Source organism: Lepidochelys olivacea (assembly GCF_965140295.1).
Source record: "Lepidochelys olivacea isolate rLepOli2 genome assembly, chromosome: 21".
In the NCBI taxonomy this organism is placed as follows: Eukaryota; Metazoa; Chordata; order Testudines; family Cheloniidae; genus Lepidochelys; species Lepidochelys olivacea.
This window is the reverse complement of record NC_140431.1, coordinates 11,331,371-11,356,462: the sequence shown is the minus strand read 5'-3', so window position 1 is coordinate 11,356,462 and position 25,092 is coordinate 11,331,371. Positions and strand designations below refer to the sequence as shown.

At 56.3% G+C, this 25,092-nt stretch overlaps 2 protein-coding genes across 13 annotated transcripts in view; both read right to left on the bottom strand.

Moving 5' to 3' along the window:
- The window catches only part of MICAL1 (microtubule associated monooxygenase, calponin and LIM domain containing 1), a 41,642-nt gene extending 40,263 nt beyond the window's left edge, over positions 1-1,379 (bottom strand). The window contains exon 1 of the mRNA XM_084610958.1: positions 1,157-1,379. The gene's annotated coding sequence lies outside the window, so the exon portion shown is untranslated. The remainder of the gene's footprint in view (positions 1-1,156) is intronic.
- A 4,480-nt stretch (positions 1,380-5,859) lies between these two features.
- The window catches only part of LOC311511133 (inositol 1,4,5-triphosphate receptor associated 1-like), a 35,939-nt gene continuing 16,706 nt past the window's right edge, over positions 5,860-25,092 (bottom strand). For 8 of the 12 annotated variants that reach the window (XM_084611503.1, XM_084611498.1, XM_084611493.1 and 5 more), the window contains 15 exons: positions 19,216-19,327; positions 17,811-17,863; positions 16,786-16,863; positions 16,340-16,415; positions 14,319-14,394; positions 13,085-13,112; positions 11,453-11,593; positions 10,359-10,490; positions 9,374-9,521; positions 8,503-8,552; positions 7,800-7,850; positions 7,288-7,370; positions 7,021-7,158; positions 6,690-6,803; positions 5,860-6,065 (listed from right to left, as the gene is read on the bottom strand). In XM_084611503.1, coding sequence (XP_084467629.1) covers positions 5,906-6,065; positions 6,690-6,803; positions 7,021-7,158; positions 7,288-7,370; positions 7,800-7,850; positions 8,503-8,552; positions 9,374-9,521; positions 10,359-10,490; positions 11,453-11,593; positions 13,085-13,112; positions 14,319-14,394; positions 16,340-16,415; positions 16,786-16,863; positions 17,811-17,816 — 1,281 coding nt within the window. In that variant the 5' untranslated portion in view covers positions 17,817-17,863; positions 19,216-19,327 and the 3' untranslated portion in view covers positions 5,860-5,905. Of the gene's footprint in view, positions 6,066-6,689; positions 6,804-7,020; positions 7,159-7,287; positions 7,371-7,799; positions 7,851-8,502; positions 8,553-9,373; positions 9,522-10,358; positions 10,491-11,452; positions 11,594-13,084; positions 13,113-14,318; positions 14,395-16,335; positions 16,419-16,785; positions 16,864-17,810; positions 17,864-18,174; positions 18,457-19,215; positions 19,328-25,092 lie in introns of those variants that run through there. The other 4 variants (XM_084611504.1, XM_084611494.1, XM_084611495.1 and 1 more) reach the window with 4 other exon arrangements.

Here is a 25,092-nt window from a genome sequence, read left to right as displayed (position 1 = left end):
CTGAGGGAGGGAGGATCCACCTCGGGGAGGGACCTTGAGGCTATTCTCCCCCACAACCCCACAGGAAAACAGGGCTGGCTCCTGGCAGGGACCCCACAGGGTTACCCTCCAAAGACAGGCAAAGACAAAGGGCAGCCCGGCTGGGGAAAGATTCCCCCAGATCATGTGGGTGCCAGCCCGTGGGCAGAGTCCAGGCAGATAAACGACTGCACAATGCCATCTGAAAGACTCAGCAGCCCGGCCCTGACGTTCCTCCCCGCCCAGCCCGTCCCCATGGCAGAGTGTGTCCATACCCTGACACACGCCTTGGGGCTCCTGGCCCAGGCCGGGCGGGGTGCTAGGGAGTCAGACAAACCAGCCAGTCATTCTCCAGAGCAGGGGAAACAGGCCGAGCTGGGGGTACAAGCGAGGTGACAGGAAAGGCTCCTTCTGGTCCCAGCCCAGTGTCTTTAGGAGCTCTTGGCCTCCCTGCATCTCACTCCTCCCTGCTGCGAGGAGCTGGGCCAAGTGCCCCTTCAAGGACCTGGGCTGGCAGCCTCAGCCTCCAAAGCCCCATCACCCACTGCTAGGCCATGTCACCGAGGGGGGGGGAGGGAGGGGGGACGGCGAGGAATCCCTGAGCCAGCTAGCCGCATTCCTCCAGGCTATAGCCACGCTGCGGCGTGTCCTGGGAAGTGCCGGACTTCACTCCAGGGACAAACGCGGGGCCAGATCCTGGGGGGGCAGCGTGCTCCTGGCTCCTCCAAGCGCAGTCAGCGCTGGGAGCCGCCGACCCGCAAGCCTTTTGCACGGCCCCGCAAGGTGCAGGGCAGAATCAGGCCCCGGACTCCCCGGGTGCTCAGCACAGAGCCGCAGAGGTGCTGGAACGAGGGATGCTACCGCACCCCCTGGCTTGAATCATATACAATTTAGTTCAATGGCTCTCAGCCCCCCCACTGTACAAATGGATCCAGCTCCGCCGGAGAGCTGTGGTGGGCTTTCGGATCACTTGGCCGGTAGCCACATCACTGCCCCCCACCCCGACCCTGCAGCCACCCAGAGGCACCCTGAGGCTCTTGCCGTGCCAGGAGCTGCCTGGATCTCTCCCCGCTGCAGGTGGCCGAGGGAGACGCTGGCAGGGGCAGGCCCCACCTTAAAGCCCCAAAAGTCGACTTACATGCAGAGGTGCCCGGAGAGCTGGCAGCCCCGGCCTGCGGAGGCGCATGGGTTGGCTCGGAGATCCTGGCCCCCCAGGGTCCGCCCCGAGCTCGCTTCCTGCCTGCCGAGGCTGGGCAGGGCCGGGCTGCGTGTGACCGTGCGGGAGTCTCGCTAAGAGGGCAGGAAATGGAAATTAAACCCGCTCTCCGTTTCCTGCTCGCTGCGGCAGCGAGCGCGGTCCAGGCTGTGCAGCCCCCCCGGGCTGGGGGGTGGAGAAGCCGGCAGCTCAGAGACCCGGCCCCCGGGGAGGAGCCGAGACTGCGGAGCTACTGCCAGGAGCATCCTTACGGGGCAGGATGGAAAAGCTGCAGGATTAGCCCAGCCTGCCTCCGAGGGGCTGTCACTCCCCGCCCAGAGCCGGGGTGGGACCCAGGCGTCCTGAGACCCTGGCCCCTTCTGTGACTAGGAGCCCTCCCTCCCCGCCCGCAGCTGGGGGTGGGACCCAGGCGTCCTGAGACCCTGGCCCCTTCTGTGACTAGGAGCCCTCCCTCCCCTCCTGGAGCTGGGGTTAGGACCTAGGGTTCGGGGCTAGAGCTGGCTGGAAAAAAGTTCTTTAAAAGTTGCCAACATTTTTCAAAAACGTGTCTGTTTTGCGGCGTTCAGAATGGACCCACTCCCTTAAAAAAAAACAAAAACCCAGAATTGTCACTGAAACTATTCTTGGCTTGCAGAAAACTCAGCTTTCAACACACACAAATTTCTGAGAACTGTTTCTATAACGGTTTGGTTGCAAAATGTTGCAGACAATGTCACAACCCTTCCCCCAACACACACATACCAGCCCCCCCACCCAAAAAAAAGACAACAGCTTTTTGCCATTTTTTTTGGTCTTTTTAAGGCAATTGTTTGGGATGGGGGAGAAAAAAATTGTGTTTGAAAATATCTGGCTAGTTCCAGTCCCAGCTGGGCACTCAGACTACCCTGTTAGCCACCACTTCCTCCCCAAGCTGGGCACAGAACCCAGGAGTCCTGACCCCCAGGCCCCTGCTTGAGCCATCTGCCCTTTAAGTTAGCCCTGTCAATGTCACTCAGCCTGTACCTTTTACAAGGCTCCAAGGACACCCTCACCTCACATGCTCCTCAGCCCTGGGAGTGGGGAAGGTCCCAAGGTGAAGAGAAGAGGGTCCCCTGGAGGAACAGGGTGCCCCGCCTGTAGGAGGCACAGGAGACCATGCAAAGCCCAGTGCCCAGGATGCTGCTGCGTGGGGCTGTTAGCATCCTTTATCTGCCCCTCCCTTCTAGTCTCAGGGCTTCAGACAGGGGTGCAGGAACCATGTGGATAGTGGGGGTGCTGAGAGCCATTGAACCAAACTGTCAACCTTGTCAGTGATGGACACCACGTCAAGCCGGGGGGGGGGGGGACTGCCCCTAGTTCCAGCCCCTCTGGCTTCAGGGAGAGGCTGCTGCTGGCAACATCACCCCCGCTCACACACAAGGCCAGACACCCCCTCGCACTGGGGAGCTGCTCCCTGGCCTGTCCCTCAGGCAAAGAGAGCAGAACATGCAGGAATCTGGAAGCCTCCCACCGCAGGAGCCCCTCATCCTTTGCTCCCTAGCTGGCCGTGCGCCATATTTAACCCTCCCCTGGCGCTCTCTTTGGAGCCACGGGGTTTTATCCATCTGAGACCTTGTGAGGCCCCTTTGTTGTGGTGCTCTCAAGCCCTCTTCCCCTGCTGTGGGGCTGGCCCCATTGAACTCAGTGGGAGGCTGGGAGCAGCCCAGCTGAGGCCCATAGGCACCCCCTCTAGTGCATGTTGTGGGATCAGGCAGTAGCTAAGAGGAGGGAAGCCCTATGCCTCGTGTAATGAGGCACCTGCCAGGCAGGCAGACCACAGAAAGGGGGTGACTCTGGGCAGGTGGCAGGGCACCATCCAATGTGGTGAGGCCAAGGGTGTACCAGCAAACACAGCTAGGGGACAGAGACCTGCTAGCATCCCCCAGCTACCTCCTCCCAGCCCCATCCTTCCTCTCTCTTACTCTGATCTCCCTGCTCTGCCTAGCCCAATTCCTGACCTCTCACGCCCCTCCCCCATCCCTCCTTAAAGCCTGCCTTCCCTTTATTATTAGTTATCTTACAGTAGCACCAGCGGGCTCCACCCGGGATCAGACAGCCCTTCCCCAAAGAGCTTCCGTTCCAAATGGATAATGTGGTCAAAAGCGGGGAGGGGAAACTGAGGCACGGCAAGGGGCAGCAGCGCGCCCAGCGGCTCTCACAAAACACAGCCCCACTGACTCCCAGCCCACTGGTCCGCCCACTGAGCCGCACGGTCCACAGCCCTCCCTTCTCCCCGCCCCTGGCTTGTGCTCATCTGACTAGTTTAGAGCCGTGGTACTCAACCACCAGTACGTGTACCCCGGGGGGACCTCAGCTCACCTAGACAGTTGCCTAGTTTTACAACAGGCTGCATAAAAGCCCGGGGGAAGTCAGCACAAACGACAACAGCCTGCAGCCAAGGACCTGTTTATACCACTCTCTGTGCTGTACCCGGAAATGTCAGTGCAGTATTTCCATTCCAGTGGATTTATTTTGTAATTACATGGTCAACCTGAGCAAGCCAGCCATTTCTCAGTACTCCTGGCTGTGACGCTTTTCTATGTTTATGTCCGATTTTGTAAGCAAGTCCTTTTTAAGAGAGGTGAAACTTGGGGGCGGGGGGGGGTACGCAAGACAAATCAGACTCCTGCAAGGGGTAGGGTTGAGAGCCCCTGGCTTAGGCGGAGGGGAGATGGTCCAGCTGGCTGCAAAACGCAGTTACATTTATGTCACACACACGCACCCCCAACTTAACAGGCATCACCCCCCCCCAATTTCACAAGCACCCCCCAAGTCCTGTAGGCCCCTCTCTGGCTCCTGGCCCTGCCTCCAGCAGCCCTGCTGGGTTTTTATAGGGGCAGGTTAAACTTTAAGGCGTTTGTTGACAGAGCTGGGGGAGAGCTGGGGGGGGGGGCAGGGACCCTTCCTTTGTCTGCTTATTTGCCGAGGTTACGCGGCGTGTGGGGGGGGGGTTCTACTTGTGTCGGACTCGGCGCGGTGCGTTTCTGAATGTCTGACCCCCCCCCGACCCCTCCCCGGGGTAGCTCGCCCCACGTGCTCCCCCGAGATCCGTCACACAGGGCCAGGAGATAGACGGGACGGCGACCTACAGCTTGTGGGTCAAGCCGGCCCCGAAATCCTCTGCTGGACTCCATTAGACCTTCCCCACCCGCAGGGCGGACCGTCCCGCGCCCCGGAGCAGCTCCCGCCCCGGCGGCCGGGCAGCCTCCAGCAGGTGCGGACAATCCCGGGGCGGGGAGCGAATCAGGTGATCGGCGATTTCCTCTTTCTTACCCGATCAAAGGCAGGGAGAGCAGAGTGCAGGGGTCCTGGGCTGTGCTCAGCCAGACAAAGCCTGGACATCGCCTTAATTTCCTGGCTGGGGTTTCCCCAGCTCCTCGCAGGCAGCTAGAGAAACTGCCCCCTTTAATGCCCACCCCCACTGATTACTCAATTGTAAGCGTTAGGGGAGGGAGAGCATCTTTCTCTGTGCGATGCACCTGGTGCCCCTTCCTGGATGCTGCCTTCCAGCAGCTCAGCCCTGGGGCCAAGCATGGGACAGATTTAGATGGCAGAGCATACCATTGAGCAAGCAGCTGATGTCCTAGAATCATAGCATAGCAGGGTTGGAAGGGACCTCAGGAGGTCACCTCGTCCCACCCCCTGCTCAAAGCAGGACCAATCCCCAATTTTTGCCCCAGATCCCTAAATGGCTCCCCCCCCAAAGGATTGAACTCACAACCCTGGGTTGAGCAGGCCAATGCTCCAGCCACTGTGCTCTCCCTCCCCCAGGGTGTCCGAACCTTACACCTGCAGCCTTCAGGGGCTTGGTTACAAGTATGGGACCCTTCTGCAAACGGCTCAGGTGAGAGCCCCCATGAGGATCGTAATAGCAACCAGACGACAGATCCACAGAGAAGTAAAGGTAGCACCACGCTTTGTTCCGAGGAGTCCATATGTTAACGCATCTCCCTTGTACCTGATGGGGGGGGGGTGTCTGTCTCTCTTTTCCCTTCCCCCCCATGGGGAGGAAGTGAGTCTACACACTCAAGCAGAGCGTGTAGACAAAAGTGGCACTTGTTCCCCTAGCCCTTCCCCCAGGGGGAAGATTAAAGCAGAAACCAGCAGCTGCTTGGGGGAGAGGAGGCTGTATCTAGTCAAGAAGGGAGAGAAAGGGGCTGAGGCCCTTCAGGGCAGCTCAACCTGGGGGAGGGGGGAGAGAAGAGAAGGCCAGGAACTGGTGGAGGTACCTACAGCCTCCCACCCCTCCACTATCACACACCCCCTTAGCCCATCATAGTACAAGGGACCCTTGCACCAGACCCAGCCTGGCAAAGCCCTGGCTGGGATGATTTAGTGGTGCTGGCCCTGCTTGGAGCAGGGGGTGGGACTAGATACCTCCTGAGGTCTCTTCCAACCCTGATCTTCTAGGATTCGGCTGACAAGGGACAATCTGATACTGCTGAGCCCAGCTCTCATGGGTCCAAGTTGGGGCAGGGGTCCCTTTCACATCAATAAGCCTCCTGGAGCCACCCTGCAGCTTGTAGGAGGGAGGCTTGCGTTTCCCCAAAAATCCAAACCCCTTTTCCCCCCTATTTTTATTATTTTATTTTTAAAATTAAGCCCAGGGTGGCATGCTGTCTCTCGCGGGCTGCGTCTTCTTCCTCGCTCATGCTAGGAGTTGGGGGTTGGTGCTGGCTGCTGTTTCTGCAGCTCCAGAATCCGCATCAGAACCAGACATGAGAGCCCCAGGAAAAGCAGCCCCAGGAAAAGCCAATAATGCTGGGGCAGAAAGACCCAAGGCCAGGGGGTCTCTTTCCCACATGCCGTAGACCTGCCAAGAATGAGATTAGGACATTTATCATCCCAAGGCGCAGAGCAGATAGAATAGACTTCCCACATCTCCCATCCCACAAAAACACTAAGCAGCTGGCAAAAGGGTACAAAAGCAGGGGTTACTTCCGGCTGCTATTCAAATAGACCACATCCTGTCTGTCTACTCATGTAGAAGTAACACCTAATCTTACTGTATATGAAAGACGATAGAGGAAGTTCTTTTCATCAGCTCTTCTGAACTGCACGCAACCTGCTATGAAGTCAGGTGTGCTGATTGCCCTAGCAATTGGTGTGGGTCTTGGCACCAAGGGAGCAAGATTTGAAGGAATATGACAAGGCAGCTGTACAACGGCCCAACTGTGAAAAGGATCAAGGGGCCAGGACAGGACCTGACACTGCTTTTAATTCTGCTTTTGAAACTGCCTAGATTTCAGGCTGTCATCTGCATCCCTTTAATTCCACCCCACCCCACCCACACAAATGTTTGAAATGTAAAGGGTCTCCTGCAGTCAGAGATGCACGTGCAGGAATTTCTCTGTATACAGTACGTCATGGGGGGAGGGCTCTGGAGTCCAAGGGGAGGGGCTGGGCGCTATGTGGGTCTGAGATGGCGTTAGCTCACGTCAGACTAAGCTGCTCCAGCTCCTCCGTCAGCCCGCTGCTGTCCGATGCCCCGTCAGGTTCCTCCTTCATGGGCTTGCTGGTGCTTCCCCTTCTCCGCAGCTCCGGCTCGCTCCTGGGGAGGAAACACAGGAGGGATGGTTACTGCCAATGCCCCCTGAGCCTCAGAGGCCAGTGGTCCATCCGGTGCAGGATCCCCTCTCTGGCCTCCACTGACATCAGGTGCTTCAGAGGAAAACTGAAGCCCAGACCACATTGAGGTGTGGGCCACAGCCCAATCAGGGCGGGGTCAGGAGGGAGCTGGTCTGATAGAGCACTTGACACACCCTTACCCTTCTGCGTAGCGGCCTCTGTTGCCCTCACACTCGAGTCTGTCTGCCTCCGGCTGGCTTTGGTGCAAGGAGCTGGAGGAGTCTGAGCGTAGGATGAAGTATCCATCAGGAGAGTCCTCCTGGAGGCAGCAGGTTCGCCTGCGGACCAGAGGGGATCCAGTGACGCCCTGGGCTGACCAGCCTCTGCCCTTCTGTGTGCGAGTGGAGGGCTTTGCCCCCCCTCCCCCGCCCACATCCTTACATTTATTATTAGTGGTCACACGTTACCTCTCTGTGCTAGGGCTCCTCTCCCACGCCGCCTTGGCCGCCTCCCCCTCGGGCGCTCGCCCGCTTTCGGGGCTGGGAAGTGGCTGCAGACAAAACCCAAGGGACAGCGTGAGCGAAACGAAAGAACCGGAGAGGAAGCCAGAGCTGTGCGTGCACAGGGGTGTCCAGGAGGGGCGGGTGGGAGTGGCCAGGCAGGAGCGCACGGCAGCGGGACGTGCTGATGCAGCCGGGGTCCGTGTGTACGCAGGGGAGTGTCGGGGAGGAGCGTGGGGGCTGCGTGTGCTGACATGGGCACCTGGGGCGCCAGGAAGGAGCGCGTGGGCTGCGGGACAGCACGTGGCAGTGAGCCTGTGAGCTTGTCCAGTCCGAGTATTCATGAGCAGGCGTGCAGTGGGCTGATGGAACAGGAACGCGTCTCTGGCACGTGGCGGGACAGCACCGTAGGTATGACGTGAGCAGGCATGATCCCATGCACGGTTTTGCCCCAGCCGGCATGCAGCGGGGTTCCTTACCGTGAGCTGTTTGGGAATGACGGCGATGCTGACTCTCCGACGTGCCGACGCCTGGGAGGGAGGGAGGGGAAGCCAGGTTAGTGCTGAATCCCCCCGTTCTGCTCCAGGCAGCAAATGGAAGGTGGGCGCTAACTCCCCCGTAGGGCACAGTTCCCACTCAAGGGTCCTGCCATCCTTGTCTCCCCATCCCCCTCCCCTTAACTCCCTCCTGCTTGCCAGCAGGAGTGGCGCGGCATGATGAGGGGGTGGGATGTCACTCATACCATCCCCGCTGCTGTGGGTGCAAGAGTTGGTCCAGGCCAACCCTCCTCTGGGCTCACTCTGGGGCCACTAATGGGCCTTGGATTTTCAGCTGCAAGGGCAAAGATTGCCCAACCCCCAGGAGAAGATCAAAGGCCAGGCAGAGGCCCACAACGGTCCCCCATACCTACCACCTCAGGAAAGGCTTTGCAACTGCCCCACTCTACCCCCCTACACTAACCCATGCAGGCCACCATCCAGGCTGGGCCTGGCCCAGTGCCCGTCACCTTGAGCTGCAGGGGAAATTGCTGCATATTATGTTCAAACTGCTGCTAGAGAACCACCTCCTTTTAGCCAAGTCTCTGCCTCTCGCTCTGGATACTGGCGCTGGACAGCCCTGCGTGAGACGGGCCCACGGAGCAGTGGGCAGGGACAGAGGCTGGGAGACAGGCGCCCTCGTTACCTGCTGGAACGTTCGCATCAGGGGCAGTTTCAATCTCTGCTCTCCGTCATCTAAGGAGACAAAGGGGTGGGGGTTGCTCCAGAGGTGGCCCGATTGCTTCTCACGCCTTGGGTGACTAGCTCCATCTTGCCACCTGCATACCAACCACCCAGGCCTGCTCAGTGCCCTGCTGCCCCCTCAGCTCTGTAGACTTGCTGTGTCCCCAGTGGCTTCTGGGGGAATTTGCCCAGCGGAGAAGCTCAGTGTGGACGGAGCAGGCTGTTGTCCCAAAGGTCCATTTGGTTGGATGGTCGAAGTCCCCGTAACTCACAAGGCAAAGGGCTGCTCAGCCAGGAAATCCTAGAGCCTCCCACACAAGGGCCTGGGGAGTGGAAGCGGAGAAGGGGATATCGGATGCATTGCACCCCCTGCCCCAGGGCTAAGGGGCCTGTAGCACGGACCCCGCATGCTGCTGCACTCCCAGCGGTGCTAGCTGGCTGCCCGCTGCGGCCAGGACCGAGCACTCGCAGACACTCAGGTCTGGAGGTCACGGTTAGCCCCCTCTGATAGGGCCCTTCTGTGGTTTAGACATCCGGCCCTGTGACTGCAGCCAACAGCTGTCACCAGCGGCACGTGGATGCCAGGGACCAGGTGGACTCCTGGTGCGAGTGGGAGCAAATGGCTCTAGCATGTGCCTGCCTGGGCTGAAAGGGACTCGGGTCACACAGGCCATTGGGGACCAAGTGACCCGCCCAAGGTCACGTAGTGAGTCAGTGGCAGCACCAGGAACAGAAGCCAGGAATCCTGATGCCCAGCCCCGAGATGTAACCATTACGCCACGCTCCCTTCCCGCCGCCCATGCCCACCCCCGGGGCTGCTGGGCCCACCGCACCCCTGTTCTCAGCCAGCTGCCGGTTGCGGGAGTTCTGCTGGATCAGCCGCTTCATTTCCTCCAGCTCCGTGTGCTCCCGCAAGTGATGTCTCTTCAGGTTCTCCACGTGCTGCACCATCACCTCTGCTGCCCGGCTCATCCGCGCCTCCTGGGGCAGAGAGCGGGGAGTGGGATCAGGCCGCCCAGCAGGGACACTGCTGCAAAGCCTGAGCCCCCTCCCCGGGCGACTGCCACCCCCTTTGGTTCTATTCAGGTTCTTAGACCAGGCCCATCGCCATGGCGTCGGAGCTCACGCAGAGCCCGATAATGGCACTGACTTTAATGGGAGCAGACCAATTAGCCAACCAACAGAGCCCAAAGCAGCGCTGTTCAGACAACCCGAAGGCCTCCCGGGGGCTCCCTCCCCCTTGGCACTCCCCACCCCCAGCTCCTTGAACGCGAACATCCACTGCTGCATCGTCATCTTGAGGACTCCCAAGTGCTTCCCGTGGGCCAGCGGATGTTCAGATTAGCCCCTCCCTGCTTCCCCCACTGCCAGGGGCAGAGGAAGGCAGGATTCCATTGCCCTGGCCAGCTGGGCTCAGGCACAAGGAGGATCTGGGACCCAAGAGCGAGCAGGAGGAAGACAAAGCGAGGTGGGAGCTGGGGCAGGAGCATGTGAGATAACAGGCCAGCTGGTACATGGTTAGCATCTGCCCCTGTGCTGGCCAGCCTAGGAGAGGAGCTGTCACTAATGCCAGCAAGCCCAGGGGTAGATCTGCCAGCTAGCTGAGGAGGGTGGGGGCCAGGGGCCGTGAAGCCAGCCCAAGAGAGGAGGTTGTGTAGAGCTCAGCAGGAGTGTGTTGGGTTAGCCTCGTTGCGATGAGCCTCCCTGCTCCCCACGGTCAATGCAGCATTGGTCCCCTGTACCACGCTCTCCAGTGATGGGGCTGGGGAGCAGCCTGGACACCCTCCCACCCTGGGCTCTTGCAGCTGCTGGACCCACCTGATGGACGGCGCCTAGTTTCTCCGCCGCGCTCGTCGCCCGCTCAATGGACCCCGCCAGCACCGTCAGGCTGAGCTGCAACTGCCTGACCAGCTCCTTGCACTTAGGGTCGACGCAGGACAGGCCCAGCCTCTGTGGGGGGGGGGGGGGGGGAAACCAGCAGCAGCTCTGCATGATCTGCACAGGAACCAGGCCCCTCCCTCGCTGGACTATAATAGCAGCAGCCTGCAAAGAATTCAGCCCAGGAAATGCCCCAGCTGGACTGGGACACCCCAGTTCCAGCCAGTTCCACACCAACAGCCCAGCCGTTCATCCAGGGTTGGTGGATGTGGCCAGAGGAGAGCCTGGGCACGTCCCTTATCCACGGAGCAGGACAGCCCGGGCAGCAGCAGGACCAGCTCCCGCCACTGAGCCAGATCACTGCCGAGGCCAGTGGGAGTCACCACAGCTGCAATGAAAGCTCGATTCACAGCAGCTGAGAACCTGGCCCCCCCGCCCCGGCGGGACATCCTCAGGTGGAAGCGTTCAAGCCTCTCTGCTGAAGTTACCAACACTGAAGGAAGGTGCTAGGATGCGGACAACTCGCCAGTAGGAACTGAGCTGGGATCCACAGGCTAAATTGCACACCGGCCACCAAAGAGCCAGTGAGCCGCACTTGGCTTTGGGCCACTGCCCCAGCGGGGCAGGATTTGAACCAACAGCCTTGAAGCGAAAGGCTCGGGATCCCATTGCCAGCGCCACGAGCCAGCCAACTCCCCAGGCCGGAGAGGACTCCCTGCGCCCTGGAACGCGCCAGCGGCCACATCCGAAGCCGGGGCGATCCGGAGCGCAGGGCGTGACAGTGACGGCCATGCAGGAGTCAGCACCTCTCCCAGCGAAAGAAACGCCCCCCCCAGGGGGAGCCTTAAAACTGCCAAGAGAATCTGCATCATCGGCACCTGCGGGGCAACATGAGTGACCTCGCCTGCTCCCCACTTGGGAGACTGGCCGACAGAGCTGGGATCAGATCGAAATCGAGCCCCGGGCATCCCTGGGGCACGCACAGCCAGGATCACCCTCCCCAGCAAGGGGCCCCCACACCTGGCCTCACTGACCTGCAGGGCTGCCCGGCACTCCTCCAGCTCCTGCTGGATGTTCTCCTCCGCCACGTCCCGCGCCCGCTCCTCCATCTGCACCCGTGGCCGCAGGGTGAACATGTCGCAGCGGAAGGCCAGTGCCAAGTGCGTGAACGCTGCCTGCAGAGGGGAGAATGGGGCAGGGGTCAGAGGTCATCTCTGATCCACATCCACAAAGGACAGGGACACCGTATGTGGCCAGGAGCGGGGCACTAAGGGTGCAGTGGGGCAGGTGTTTCTGGGCACAGGGGAAGGAATAGGTTTGGCTGGATTCCTTTGGTAGAGCCAGGGGAAGCCACTTCTCCCATTTTACCCCAGCCAGTCCCTCAATCCCACCGCCCCATCCTGGACAGCTCCAGCACCACCCCTCCCCTCAGCGCTCACCCCTCCTGCTCTGTTCAAGCAGGCAACGGGAAGCGCTGGGAGCTGTTTGCACAGCCCCCCTCTGTTCTACCTGGGCCTGACTGCAGTCACACCGGTGGGTTTACACTGGGGTAATGGGAGAGGAGAATGGGGCCCTTTAACTGGCACATCAGTGCAGCTATCCCAGCGGGACTGCGCACACATCATTGCGGGAAGGGTGGTCTTCAGGGTCTAACTGGGGGAGAGGAAGTCTTTGCCTAAACTGGATCAACAAAGTGGCATTTTGCTGAGCTAGCAGCTGAGTGCTGGAAGCCCTGCTGGAGGCTGGCAGCTCCTCCCCTGCAGACAGCACAAGCCAGAGACCCAATCATCCTCATTAACTGAAATCTGAGCAGCTGCCAACTGAGAAACAAAGCCCCAGGCCGCCCTGGCACTCAGGGGACAGCCATCATCCGCATCTACTGATTTAGTGGGGCCTTTTGCGAGGCTCAGAGCACTTGAAAGGATTACCAAGTACTGTACACGTGCACAGAAGGATCACCTCATTTAGGACTAAAATGCAGCCACCTCTGGGCTGGAACACAGCAGGCATTTAAATGTGTGCGTCAGTGTCACTGTTTGGAGGAGGGTAAGTGGAGCATTTCTGTATGGGGTTGAAATGGCTAAGGGAATTCAGGTATGAACGAAAGGAGGAAGAATGAGCTTGTGGTTTTGGCCCAGGACCATGAATCACGAACTCTAGGCTCTGGGACCCTGGGCAGGTTGCTTCCCCTCTTGTGCCTCACTTTCCCCATCTGTAAAATACAGACCATTCAATCCTTGGGGTCTCTACTGAGATTGTGAATTGGTGAGCCTGCAAAAAATGGGTTTCTTGGGGTAGGGCAACCCCAACAGCCTTCAAATGGCCATAACAACCAATTCTGGTCACTGCTGGATTTGACCTGTGACCTAGAGGTGAGCATGGCTATGCCTCAGCTCCACTCTGGCCAGTGGCCTGATGTCCCAAATGCTGGCGCTGACCCAAGGGGGCTGTTCCAGGCTGTAACCATATTTCTTGCTGCACACGGGGACCCTGGTTTAACCCATTCACTGTTGCCATTGGCCTCAGTGAGAATGCACCCCAGTGTCTGGGTTGGAGGGGGAGATGCACGAGGCAGCCTGGGTGATGAAAGCCCGTACACCCAGCTAGAGGGGACAGTTCTCAAGTGCATCGGTCTCTCATTGCAACGGCTGATGGGCAGAGCTTACCTCCACGTCCTGCTCGGTCAAAGCCACTCTGCAAAGGAAGAGCACACATGGCCGTCAGCGACGCGGGTGACTTAGCGACGTGTACCACTCAGAATTTACGTCCTAGCACCCAGCCAGCCTGGTTGCAGCCAGCGCCCATGGCCTGGCGGTGCCCAGCAGGTAGAGGGCGGTTCCCAGAAGTGCCCTTTTCCTCTGGGACACTGTTTGCCAATGAGCCCTGTGTCCCGGGAGAGAGTAGTGCGGCCCGAGTGAGTAGAACCGGGCACGCTCAGGGGGGCTGGGTGTGGTTCAGGATACACAGGTCAGCGGCTGGCTTGACAGAAGTCCTGCGTTTATACACACAGCAGGTGCTAGTCAGGGAAGCTTTCCCAGGCCCACCAGTGGGAGCCAAACCTGCCCTGGGAGGGACCCCCTTGTAGGGCTGAGGGAGGAGTCTTTCCTTGGCCTCTCTGCTGAGTGTTGGGGCCGGAGCAGAGCTGGCTGGGACATTTGCACTGCATCGTGCTGTAGTGCGGAGATGCAGCGGTTGTGTGTCCTCGGGAAGGTTTTTGGGGGCTGGGAAAGAGGAACAGAGAGTGGTTGACAATGTAGCCGGGCTGTTAGGGCCCCAGCCTGCAAGGCCACGTTCACAATCCAGCTCTGCCTGATTTGGAGTCATCTGGGGAGCACTCAAATCAGGCACAGCAGGGACCTGAACCTGGGCTCCCCCCATCCCAGGCCAAGACCGTATCCAGCAGGCTGTAGAGTGACTGATGTGAATGCACCTCGCCCCCGGCACAAGCCCGTCTCCGCAAGAGGACTCCAAAGGTTTGGGTTTCATTCCAGCTAGAACAAGTTGAAAACCCTGTGAAGTGGCCGTGAAACAGACCAGTCAGCCACCTCCTGCAATTGATGCCCATTGTGGCAACCTGTCTGCTGGGAAACATCTCACCCTGGGGCCAACCTGCCAGGAAATGGGGACTGCCCAGTCATTGCCAACCCGGAGCCTGATTCTACCTCCTGCAGGATATGAGCAACTCCCATCTGCTGCAGGAGGAGAAGGGGGCCCCTGCACGGGATTTGAACCAGCAACCCAGAGGTGAAAGGCTCTGTACCCCATTGCCACCTTGGCTATTCTTATGACTGCCTGCGCAAGGCCCACCCAGCAACCAGCTCACCTAAAGCTTGAAACCTTCCAGCATCTTGGGCACACACAGAGTTTAACCCCAGAGAGGAGGAAGGGCAGGAGTCCTACCTGTGCAGGCCCAGCCGCTCCAGCACCGAGAGCTCAGGCAGAGAGTTCAGCAGTGGGTCCTTGGGAGGGTCAGGATCTGGGGAGGAAAAAGGGCCACAGTTAATCCAGAGAGCCCGAGAGGAGGAGAAACAGTAACCCCCTGGCGGTCTCCATGGGGCCAGGCTGCTTCTCATGTTCACTCAGCATCCGTGCACGCTGCAATCAGGGGATGTGACCAGAGCTTAGGTGCTGGAGTAGTGAGACTGCAGCAGCCAGGGCTTTGGCACAGGCTGGACCAGCCTACCCTGGATGCTGGGTAAAGGACCACAGTGGTTTGGGCACTGGTCTGGGACGCAAGAGACCCCGGTTCAGTTCCCTGCTCTACCAGATTCCCTGTGTGACCCTGGGTTTGTCATTTAGCCTCTCAGTGCATCAGTTCCCTGATCTGTACCAGGGGGATAACAGGCCTGTCCCACCCCACCGCGGGATAAATACAATAAAGATGGAGGTGCTCCGATGCCGTGGTAATGGCAGGGGACAAAAGCCCTGCCTCAGTGGGGATGCCATGGTAACGGAGGCCAGGGAAGTATCCTAGACTGCAAAGCAGCCCCAGGTAGCAAATTACACAGTGGCGGATAGAGAAGGGCCCATCTGTTCGCATCACTGGGCCAGGTCCCACCCTCCCTTGGCAAGAGTCACACTGGGCTTCTACCCCTCAATGGCCCGGCTGCTGGCTAACAGCTGGTGAGATGTCACAGCCAAGAGCTCCGAGGACCACGGTGCATGTTGGCTTCCTACACAAAGACGGGCCCCAACCCCAGGATGCCCCGTTCAGACAAGTAACGCCCCTTCCAAAGCTTGTCGAGGCTCCTCTCCTCCGACTCTCTTCTATAGCCTATTCCCCCCTTTTCCTCAAGGCAACCGGATCCTCCACCCAACCGATCCCACCTCCCTCACTCTGGGTCCAGGGGAGTTTCTGGATCTGGGGGATGGCCCCATTGTGGGGGAAGGAGAAGGGATGCTGGCGGTTGGGGGTGTAGCCCCTTCTCCTCACTGAACTATCCCTAAGTGTGAGAATCCTTTCCCAATCTTTATCTGGACTCTGAGTTCCCCCTGCGTGGCCCCTCCCACATCTGGTCTCTTCTTACCCAAAGATTATCCCACCCAATGAGGCTCTGCCGGTGCTAATCCTAATCCAGTTAGGATCATGCTATATCAGACACTGAACGCAAAGGCCTGGCTCCGGACCAGGGTGCAGAGAGCCTCTGATGATGCAACTTCGGGTCCCACCACGCTTGGAAACGCTGCGTGAGAGGATTTTCCTTCACGTGCGAACGTACGCATGAACCAGAGGGGACCCAGGGAGAAAACAATAAAGGCCTGGCAGGATTGACCCCCAAGGAAGGGATTCAAGAATCCAGGCAGGTAGCTTGGTCAAAAGCACCATGGATGATGGGGTGGGGCCAGGGGCACCTTGGAAACTCAACCCGCTCTTCTGGCTCGGAGGGGTTCAATCCATGGCCCAAGAGACACCTTTAAGCACCCGCATCTGCTCCCAGCAAAGATAACTGGGTGGGCGAAAGGGAGAGTTATTGGGAAGAGGGTGGTCCTTTGCTGGGTGGGAGCTGTGGATTAATCTACCCCCTGCCTTAAAGAGGGAGGTGGGGGGGAATGTCTGACTGAGGGGAGAGGGTCCAGGCCGGGTTACATTCCTTCCTAGCCAGTGTGCAACCAAGTTCAGACCCTTCATGCCACAGCCCAGTGCAGCGGGCGTTCCCAGCAGCCTGCAGCTCACAGGTACCTGCCCCATTGGCACCCCCAAAGCTCTGCAGGGCACGGAAAGGAATGGGACCCAACGGCCCAGGAAATGGGGAGGGAGAAAGGAAAGAGAAAAAAAAGAGTGAAGGGGGAAAGGATGGGAGAGATCAGAAGGCAGAGAGGGAGAAAAAGGATCAAGGAGGGAGATGAAAGGATGGAAAGGAGACAAGGCTCTGCAAGGGGAGGGGAATGGCAGCAGCAAAGACAGAGACTCACTCACCAACCTTCATCACTCTCACCGCTGTCCCTAAACTGCACGCTCAGCTCCCTTCTCCCAGCACCATCCACCTGGCCTTGCTCCTGGGGAGCAGAAAAACACCAGTTAACACGACGGGCTGAGAAGTAATCTGGCCTCCTGCCCCACAATGGCAGGGGAGGCTGTAAGCGAACAAGCTGGGGCAGCAAGGCCGCGTCTCAGAGGTCCACATGAGGGGCACACAGCTGAGGGGCGCTGCCAGCTACTCCACTCCCAGGAGGCGGTGCTGGAGGGAGCGGGGCAGCGGAGCTCCTGGGTTCCCACATGAGGGAGGAATTCCATTCTGCATCTGTTCTAATGGGAGCAGGATTTGGCCCTAAAGTCCATGGGGGTAGGGGAGTACACATTAGGTAGGTAAGTGAAATCCCTTCCGTGGTGGGGGGGAGGGTTCATACCCCACCACCACCCTCTCACCTCATCCGTATGCTCTGTGCTCTGCCTTCTCGCAGCCGAAAACCTTCCAGAGCCTTCCTGGGAATGGCTCATTTGTTCCTAGAGAGAAGGCAGGAGCCAGGCCCATGAGAACGTGAAGGAGTTCACCTCTATCCCGGGGTAGAGCCGAGAAACACACGTGGCGCATTTCCTACTAAACCTAACACCAGAAACCAGCCAGGCAATGAAGAGCCCTCAGTAATGCGCAGGCTTCACGTTGCCGGTGGAGAAATAAATAAATCCCCGTACAGAAATAAACACCCCTGTGCTTTGGGATCCTTTGAGGTGAAGGTGGCTGGAGAAATCTAGAGTTGGTGCATTATTGAAATGTATTGATTGGTGTTATGAGACAGAGCAAGCGATGGGAGTTAACCAGCTCATCATGGGCCGCAAGGTGACCTAGTGGCTGGGAGGCACACACCTCAAATTGCACCAAGTGGCCGACCTGACCATGGAAGGGGGGAAGGAAATTAAGCCCCCACACTCCTCCCAAATTCAGGTCCAACTCAGAGACAAACGTCACTATACATACTCTAAACTGGTTTTAGGCTATTCAGATGCCATTGGGAACAAGCCAACTATACTGCCCCCTGCTGGTGAGAGCAGAGATGAACCACCTGGAGTGCCCATTGTTGGCAAGGCAAAGCTGATGCACCACAGTGCCCCCTACTGGGGAGGAGAGATGTGAACTACTGCTGACAAGGGCAGAGTCACTGAAAACGGCTGAATGGGGCCAATGGGAACGGGTTAGGGCACTTCTGGGGAGCACAGAGGGGCCCAAATGTCCTTCTGGGTTAAACACCCAGCCTACCAAAACCAAGGGCACGGCAGGTCACTGGATCTGCGCCGACCAGCCTCCTACTGAGCCTGGAGGCACCCCGAATGCGGGGGCAGCTTATGCTTGGCAGAACCAGTGGGATATGGCAGGAGTTGCCCTGGAAAACCGTAACAGCTCTCTGCTTCTCTCCAGCACAGGCTGCAAACCCCTCCTGCCCCTAACCCGTTACCTGCATGTGAAGGTAGCGCAAGTCTGGCCAGCTGCTGCCTCAGTTGCTCTTCACTGAAAGGAAGGGGGAGTCAAGGTTAACGAGCAAGACACTCCACCAGCAGCCAGAAGCCCTTAAAGGGCCAGTGATGGATTCTCCCCACAGCTGCCCTTCCATGGGCTTGACCCACAGCACAGACCTATGCCCAGAGGCAGCCAGAAGGCATCCCCATCGTGAACCCAATTCCGCAGCGCTATGCCATCGGGGTAGTGGCGGGGAGAGGAAGTCCTCCTGGATCCTCCACCTCTCGGCAAGCCTGAGGCTAGCCCCTCTCCAGCCCACTCCGCTGACGCCATTCGCCTGGCATGTGCGCCATGGTCCTTACCCTTTCGATGTCACCCTTTCACGCCCGCTGCAGCAGGTGCAAGCCAACCAATGCTGCAGACTCCTTGCTTATGACCTCTCCCTCCCCGGTGAGCGAGGCACAGAGACGCTCTCCAAAGCCATTTCCAAAAAGGAATGAGTCACCGGCCCACGGGGACATTCGCATTCATCGCTTTTCACCCAGCTGCCAAACGGACCTAGCATCCCCTGGCTACTTAAGCACCAGCGTCCTTCCAGGAGGCATGAAAACAACGCAGCTGACGATGGAGCAAGAGTGCCATCTGATGGGAAAACTGCCACACTGCAGGCATCTCCCCCCAGGCATGTTCTTATTTCCTAGGCATAGACCTCACTGCCCTGCAGCAAGGAGCCCAAAGGAATCACAGAATATCAGGGTTGGAAGGGACCTCAGGAGGTCATCTAGTCCAACCCCCTGCTCAAAGCAGGGCCAATCCCCAACTAAGTCATCCCAGCCAGGGCTTTGTCAAGCCTGGCCTTAAAAACTTCTAAGGAAGGAGATTCCACCACCTCCCTAGGTAACGCATTCCAGTGCTTCACCACTGGAGTTGATAACAAGCCATTTCTTTTCCTTAAGAGTCTCTCTCTCTCACACACACACACACAGGTACTGCCATTGCCAGACTGCCAACCGGGTGTAATAGACAATGGGGGGGGAGGGGGGAGCAATACACATACCATGCTGCCTTGCCTTACCCACCCATCCCTCGTCACCAGCGAGAGAAGGACAAAGGTACCAAAAGGCGTTTGGCTCAAAGGAAGCTCTCGCATGGGTACATTCAGACCCCAGTGCATAGTCTCATCAAGCCACGGTGTTTAGTGGTTGGAGCAGGGAACAGATTTGAAAACTGGCCATGGCAGAGGGTGACGCCTAGCGGGTCTCCCAGGTTTTATTCCTGGCTCAGGCAAGGAGTGGGTGACCCCACTGAGTGTACCCCCTCACTTCGTGCCTTTACCTCTCCCGGGTTTTCCCACTCCGAGGCTGGATCCTGGCTATAGCACCCTGCGTAACAACTACACGTACCCTGCAGGTCCAAATGGATTCAGGCACCTGCCGTTCTTCTCTTCAGGAGTCTGGCGGATCAGCAGAGATTGGAGTGACCAGGCAGCCTTCTCAAACCCAAGTATTGCTTACCCTAACAATAGAAACAAAGCAGTTAGAGAATTTTAGAATGACAGGCTGCGTGCAGGTCTGTCTTACCCAACGGCTTACCGGGGCAGGCCTGACATCTTCAGAAACCCGCAGCAGGTGCCCGCAGCTCAGTTTGGTTCCATAACACCTCTCTTGAGACCGCGTGCCCCTTTTAAGCCCTGCTAGAGTGTCATCCCCCACCCCACTGTTCCTGGGCTTTGACACTTCTGGACAATGCCCCCTCCCCTGCCCTCAGACAGGCCCAGCAGGAGATCATGCCTGAGTCACCAGAGCCACTGGCTCTGCCCTTGTCCCTTAAAAATCCTCAGCCATTTGTTGAGGGGTGGCTTTCTCCTGCCCGCTTGTTTTTCCAGACAGACCCCTATAAACATAACCAACCTATGCAGACAGTAAACCTCCCAATAACCTGGTCAACAGAGCAGCTCCATGTCCAGGCTCCTGGATTGCATCCCACCAACTAGTGCATGACCTGGGGCAAGCCACATCCCTCTCTGTGCCTCAGTTTCCCCCTTTAAAAAGGGGACTAAGTTGCTGCCTTCCTTTGTACGGTACTTTGAGATCTATGGACACACGGCACCTACACAAGAGCTACATCTCTGCTGTATACAGAAGGGAGAAAGTTTAAAAATACCACATTTGAGAGGCTGTTTCTCACCCAGCAATGACTCCCCACTCCTCTGCTTAGCATGGAGTCGCCAGTGGGGAACGAGGGGGTGGGGGACGTTTGAATTCAGGATGCTGTTGCTTTGCTGTTTGGCTTCACACTGTTCCTCAGGGAGGAATTCATTACTGACATGGCAGGGAAAGAGACGAGGGAGATTTCTGCACCGCTCTGACGCCAGAGTTTCCCTCCGTGGCTCCATTCTCACCATCCTGCTGTTTAACTCCCCTGCTGAAATCACCAGCCAGCCACCTGCCTCAGAGACTCTACCCAGAAAAAGTCCTAGAGACCCCACCAACCATGGATAATTTGGGCTCCTTTAAACTGTGGCCTTCTTCAGGTGCTTACCCTCTGTGTGCCTCAGTTTCCCCATGAGGGTGGGGTAATGATATTGCTCTTACAGAGGGGATGAGAGGATTAATGGCTTTGATTCATCTAATAGAAGGCACTTGTGTGTGTTCCAGGTACCTACTGTTCTGTCTACTTTATGGCTCCAGCTTAATCATAAAGCTTTAATTGGAGGATTTTTTTTTTTTTTTAAATCAGCAGATCTGGTGCGGACAGAAAGGTGGCAGGCTGACAGCCCTGCTTCCTCTGTCTGTCCACAACATGGACAGCCTGGCCTGTGACCAGGCAAGCTCCTAATGCACCTCTGCCCCTATGCCTTAATCAGGGCTAGGAGAGACCCTTTCCCTTGAGATGGGAAAGGAGCTCAGTCTCTGGGACCACCCCAGCAGCCGAGATAGTCAACAAGGGGAGGAATGAGTGCCCCCGCGGTGGTGGGTTTGGCAGCATGGACTGGTCTACTGGGAACTGAGGCCCACCTGACTCATGACACCAAGCCCCCATCACCTGGGAACAACTTTCTCTGCGCGAACCTGGGCTGGATTCAAACGGCCATTGCAGAGGGAACAGGTGCTGCATCCCCTTGCCAGCCACCCTCAAGGAGCCAGCTCCAAAACGAACATCTGAGCCCAGCACATGTGTTTTCCAAGCAGCCACTACAGCTGGTGACTTTGCACCCACCCTTTTCCCTTGACAAAGGGGAAAGCGAAGCAGTTTACCCCGAAGCGGGTCTCACGGACAGACGCATTTCCTGGCACTGGAAATAAAAACGGCACATTCTGCAGTGAGCAATGCAGCAGGAGCCCAGATACCCCAAGGATGGGCACAGGGTAGATACATTCAATGAGTATGTTTGAAGAGGAGTGGATAGATATACTGATGAACAAAAGAGGGAATCCGTGGATGGTTGGCTAGACTGATGGGGAGAGAGAAAAAGATGGAGATAGATAAGTATATATGGAGGTAAATGAGTCGGTATAGACAGGTAGTAAGACTTGGTGAGGAAAGAGTTAATCTGTATTGTACAGAAGGGAGCCAAAGGTCTTCTTGGTGTTTTATGAGTAGTATTATCGTTAATAATTTTCCCTGCAGCTATATCGTCCCACTGAAGCAGCTGAGGGTTTACATCAGCGCTTTGTTTTGTTAAAATGTTGCAGAAACAAATAAGCCAGTGTGATGGGCATAGGATTGTTCAGGAGAGGAACATGGTACACCTGGAGGACTACAGCATCAAGGGGGCACGCAGTCAGAGGGGCACAACTGGCCAAAACAATCATTAAAAATAGACTAAGAAAACATCTGGAAGAGCCTGATCTAGGATCTAACCAACAAAGCTCCTGCAAAGGAAAATCGTGTCTCACTAACCTATTAGAGCTCTTTGAAGGTGTCCGTGACCTAGCAGATACAGGAGAATGAGCGGACGTAGCTTGCAAAGGATACGTTTACATGTACTTGGTCCTACTTCGGTGCAGTGGGCTGGACTAGACGGCGTCTCGAGGTCCCTTCCAGCCATGTATTTCTAAGACTATGGGTAAACTGCAATCATGGATGTAGCCAGACAGACAGCCCCCCCACCTCAGACCAGCATTGCTGGAAACACAGGAGGAAGCCGGAACAGGGCACTTAACATATATTCCAGCACAGCCTTTGAAGCTGTGAAAGCACAGGTGTGCTGCTACAATGTGCCTCTGGGAACAGATACAACGATTAAGCTCACAGCAGGCAGAGGCCCTGTGACAGACATGGCTCTTAGCCCCTACTAAATAGCGTGATGCACACACCCCAACATCCTAGGTGGGAAAATATTTACCCTGATAAAAGAAATGTCCAGTAGTCGACACTTATTGTTTCTCTCCCTTGCAAGTGTAAACTACTCTTGCGAAAGCTGGAGTCACCCAGACACACCAGCCTCAATTTGGCATAAGAAAGGAGAAAGAGAATAAAGGAGTACAGAGGTATAAGTATGGGACCTGCAGCACCATGATTTTTGAGTGCTTTTCACTATCTATCTGCTGGTCAGATAAGTGACAGCCTCCCAAGGCTTCTGCAGCTAAGAGGGTCCCTAAGCCTTGTCCCTTATTCGTCTTTCCGCGGAATTGAGTGACCGATCCTGGCTTGGCACCGCTGGAATCGAGAGATGCAAGGAGGGTAAGAAGCACCCACACCTGATCTCCTATCTTTAGTGTACACATATTTTGAAATAGAGCTCTATACTTTGTTTTCTTTCTTTGGGATTGTGGCTTCAGTTTTGTAACTTGTTTGTGTGTGTAACATCTCTACATTTAAATAAGTAGGCACTAGCAATTTTGTAACCACATGATTAGAATCTAGCTTAATAAATTTTGGTAACCATTTGTGCATAAGCCTGACTTGTTTTCTCCGGTTTACTGTAAAGCAGCCAACACAATTAAAGAACCTCAGCCGTTTTGGCTCTAAAGCCTGGCCATTAGGTGAGAGTACCAAGAGCCTAGCGTTGAGTTGTGCCGCCTCCACGGGGCAAACTCTTGGGGCGCCTGTCAGTCAATCCTGGCTGCCCGCTGCGAAGGAGCTCTGAGCTCTAGCAGTTAAAGTCACGGGTGTGGAGAGGCTCTTAGTGCTGCCATTGGGGCACCTGTCAGTCAGTATTGACTGCCCGCTGCGAAGGAGCTCTGAGCTCTAGCAGTTAAAGTCACGGGTGGTTAGGACCTTGGGGCATCCGTCAGCCTAGCCCGGGCTGCCCGCCGCGAAGGGACAGTGCGTCCTAGCGGTTAAAGTCACGGATGGTATAAACGGGCATAGCTGGCACCTCACCAAACATCCTTGGCCGTCGGCTAACAATGGGGTGTGGCTGCAGCTCACGTCAGCCTTTAACCTCGCTACCTCAGGTACCAGAGCAGAGTAAGCCCTGGCAACATGGGCATTAGTGTGGGCTAGCCGCCCTAGAATGACCCACAGTTCTGGGAGGGGTTGGACAGCCCACCCTGAAGCCCGTCCTACCGCTGCTTCGCTGCCCTGGCACCAGAGATCGCTAAATTAAAACCAGCTCAAGTACATCTATACCACAAGCTGCAATCACACCCTGGGACTGCAGTGTAGACAGACCCTTAGGCTTTCAGAGGCTATTAGGGACATTTAGTCCTGGGATCAGTGGCAAAGTATTGGCAAGGAACAACAGCCCTCCTTAGGGTCTTGTTTAGTAACTTACAGCTCTAAATTAAACAAAAAAAAATCTCCCCTCCAGCCATAAGATGTGCACGGTGCCAAACTCCTGTCAGGTTCAGGTCCTTTCTGCCCAAGCAGGCTACTCCCAGCCCTTCCCATCTAGAGCAACTCCCCCGGTTTCAGGGTTTTCCCTGCAGGAGCCTCTCTCGCTCTGAAGTCTCCCCACAGCCTCCCGAGCTTCCCCCTCCCTCTGCCACTTCCCACTGCCCTTTACAGGGGAAGCCCACTCCTCCGTGCCCAGCTGGTTCTGAAACCCGATTAAACCCCACAGCTCATCCAGGTGTGGCAGGCAGAGCTAGCGGTACTGGGCAGGCCAGCTCCAGGCGTCTGGATGGGGCCTGGCACTCCTTGAGCAGGACTGAAAATCCCACAGGAAACCACTGCAGCATTTCCCTCAGACAATACTGGGTTGATGCAAGAACACCAGGGAGCTTTGGGGTTAATTGAAGCCCAACAAGTGGGTTGAAATCATGCATACAATACAGCAGAGGAGATGTATGGGAATCCCAGTTGTCAGCAGCCAGGATTTATGCAGCAAGAGTTGGATAAAGGACTCTGCCACTTCAGTATTAGAGAGGATTAAAGGAAGGAAGCATTGGCGCACGAGGACATCCAGGGACATGTAAGAAGATACAGACCCCGTATTTATCAGATTACGGTTGGTATTGTTCCCTTCGTAACTAGGTTACTGCTTTCATTATAGGGCTATGGCTCTTTATATGAAGCCACTTAATCATCTTCGGAAAGAACTTTGGGAACTATGGATGGAAGCTACTACTTAGGTTTAATAATGAACGAATACGTGAAACTTCTGTGCCTCAGTTTCCCCATCTGTAAAATGGGGCTAATGACCCTGACCTGCTTTGTAAAGTTCCCTTTCCAGATGAACGATGCTTGGCAAGTGCCAAGTATCATTATTCTCCACTAGGGCCCCACTTTAAACATCATCAACATGAGTCGTCCTACTGATGTCAAACAGGACTCAAGGCCCCAGTTCTGCAACTAGATCCACAGGGCTGGGGTGGGGAGGGTGCCTGGCGCAGAGCAGAATAGTTTGTGAATAGGATTGTTGTATATTCTGGAAAGATGTGATCTCTGAGTATTGCATATTGCTGAGCATTCTCCCACTGTTAGAATAAATAAGTGAGATTTCTGGTGTATGTTTTATAAGGCTTGGAAGGAGTAGCTTTATCAGTAAATTGTCAGTAAACATCAATTTCACCCTACACACAACCGACTACAAAATATTTCCATGCAAAATCAAAATGTACAGATAGGAAAGAAAGAAAGAATGCTGCTTGAAAACATGGAGTTTGATTTAAGGATATTGAACTTGTATATTTTGACATGGGATGTTGACAATTTGTTTTTACAGTTATAAAGCTTTCACTTATTGAATTGCAACATCTACAGTCATTAAATTATTACCTGATCCACCCAACCCCATAGTTTCCCGCAATTGTGAAGGTTTAAAAAAAATCAGAAAAAATGCTTTAAAATAAATAGACATTATTAATTGAAATTATATAAAAAATTGAATT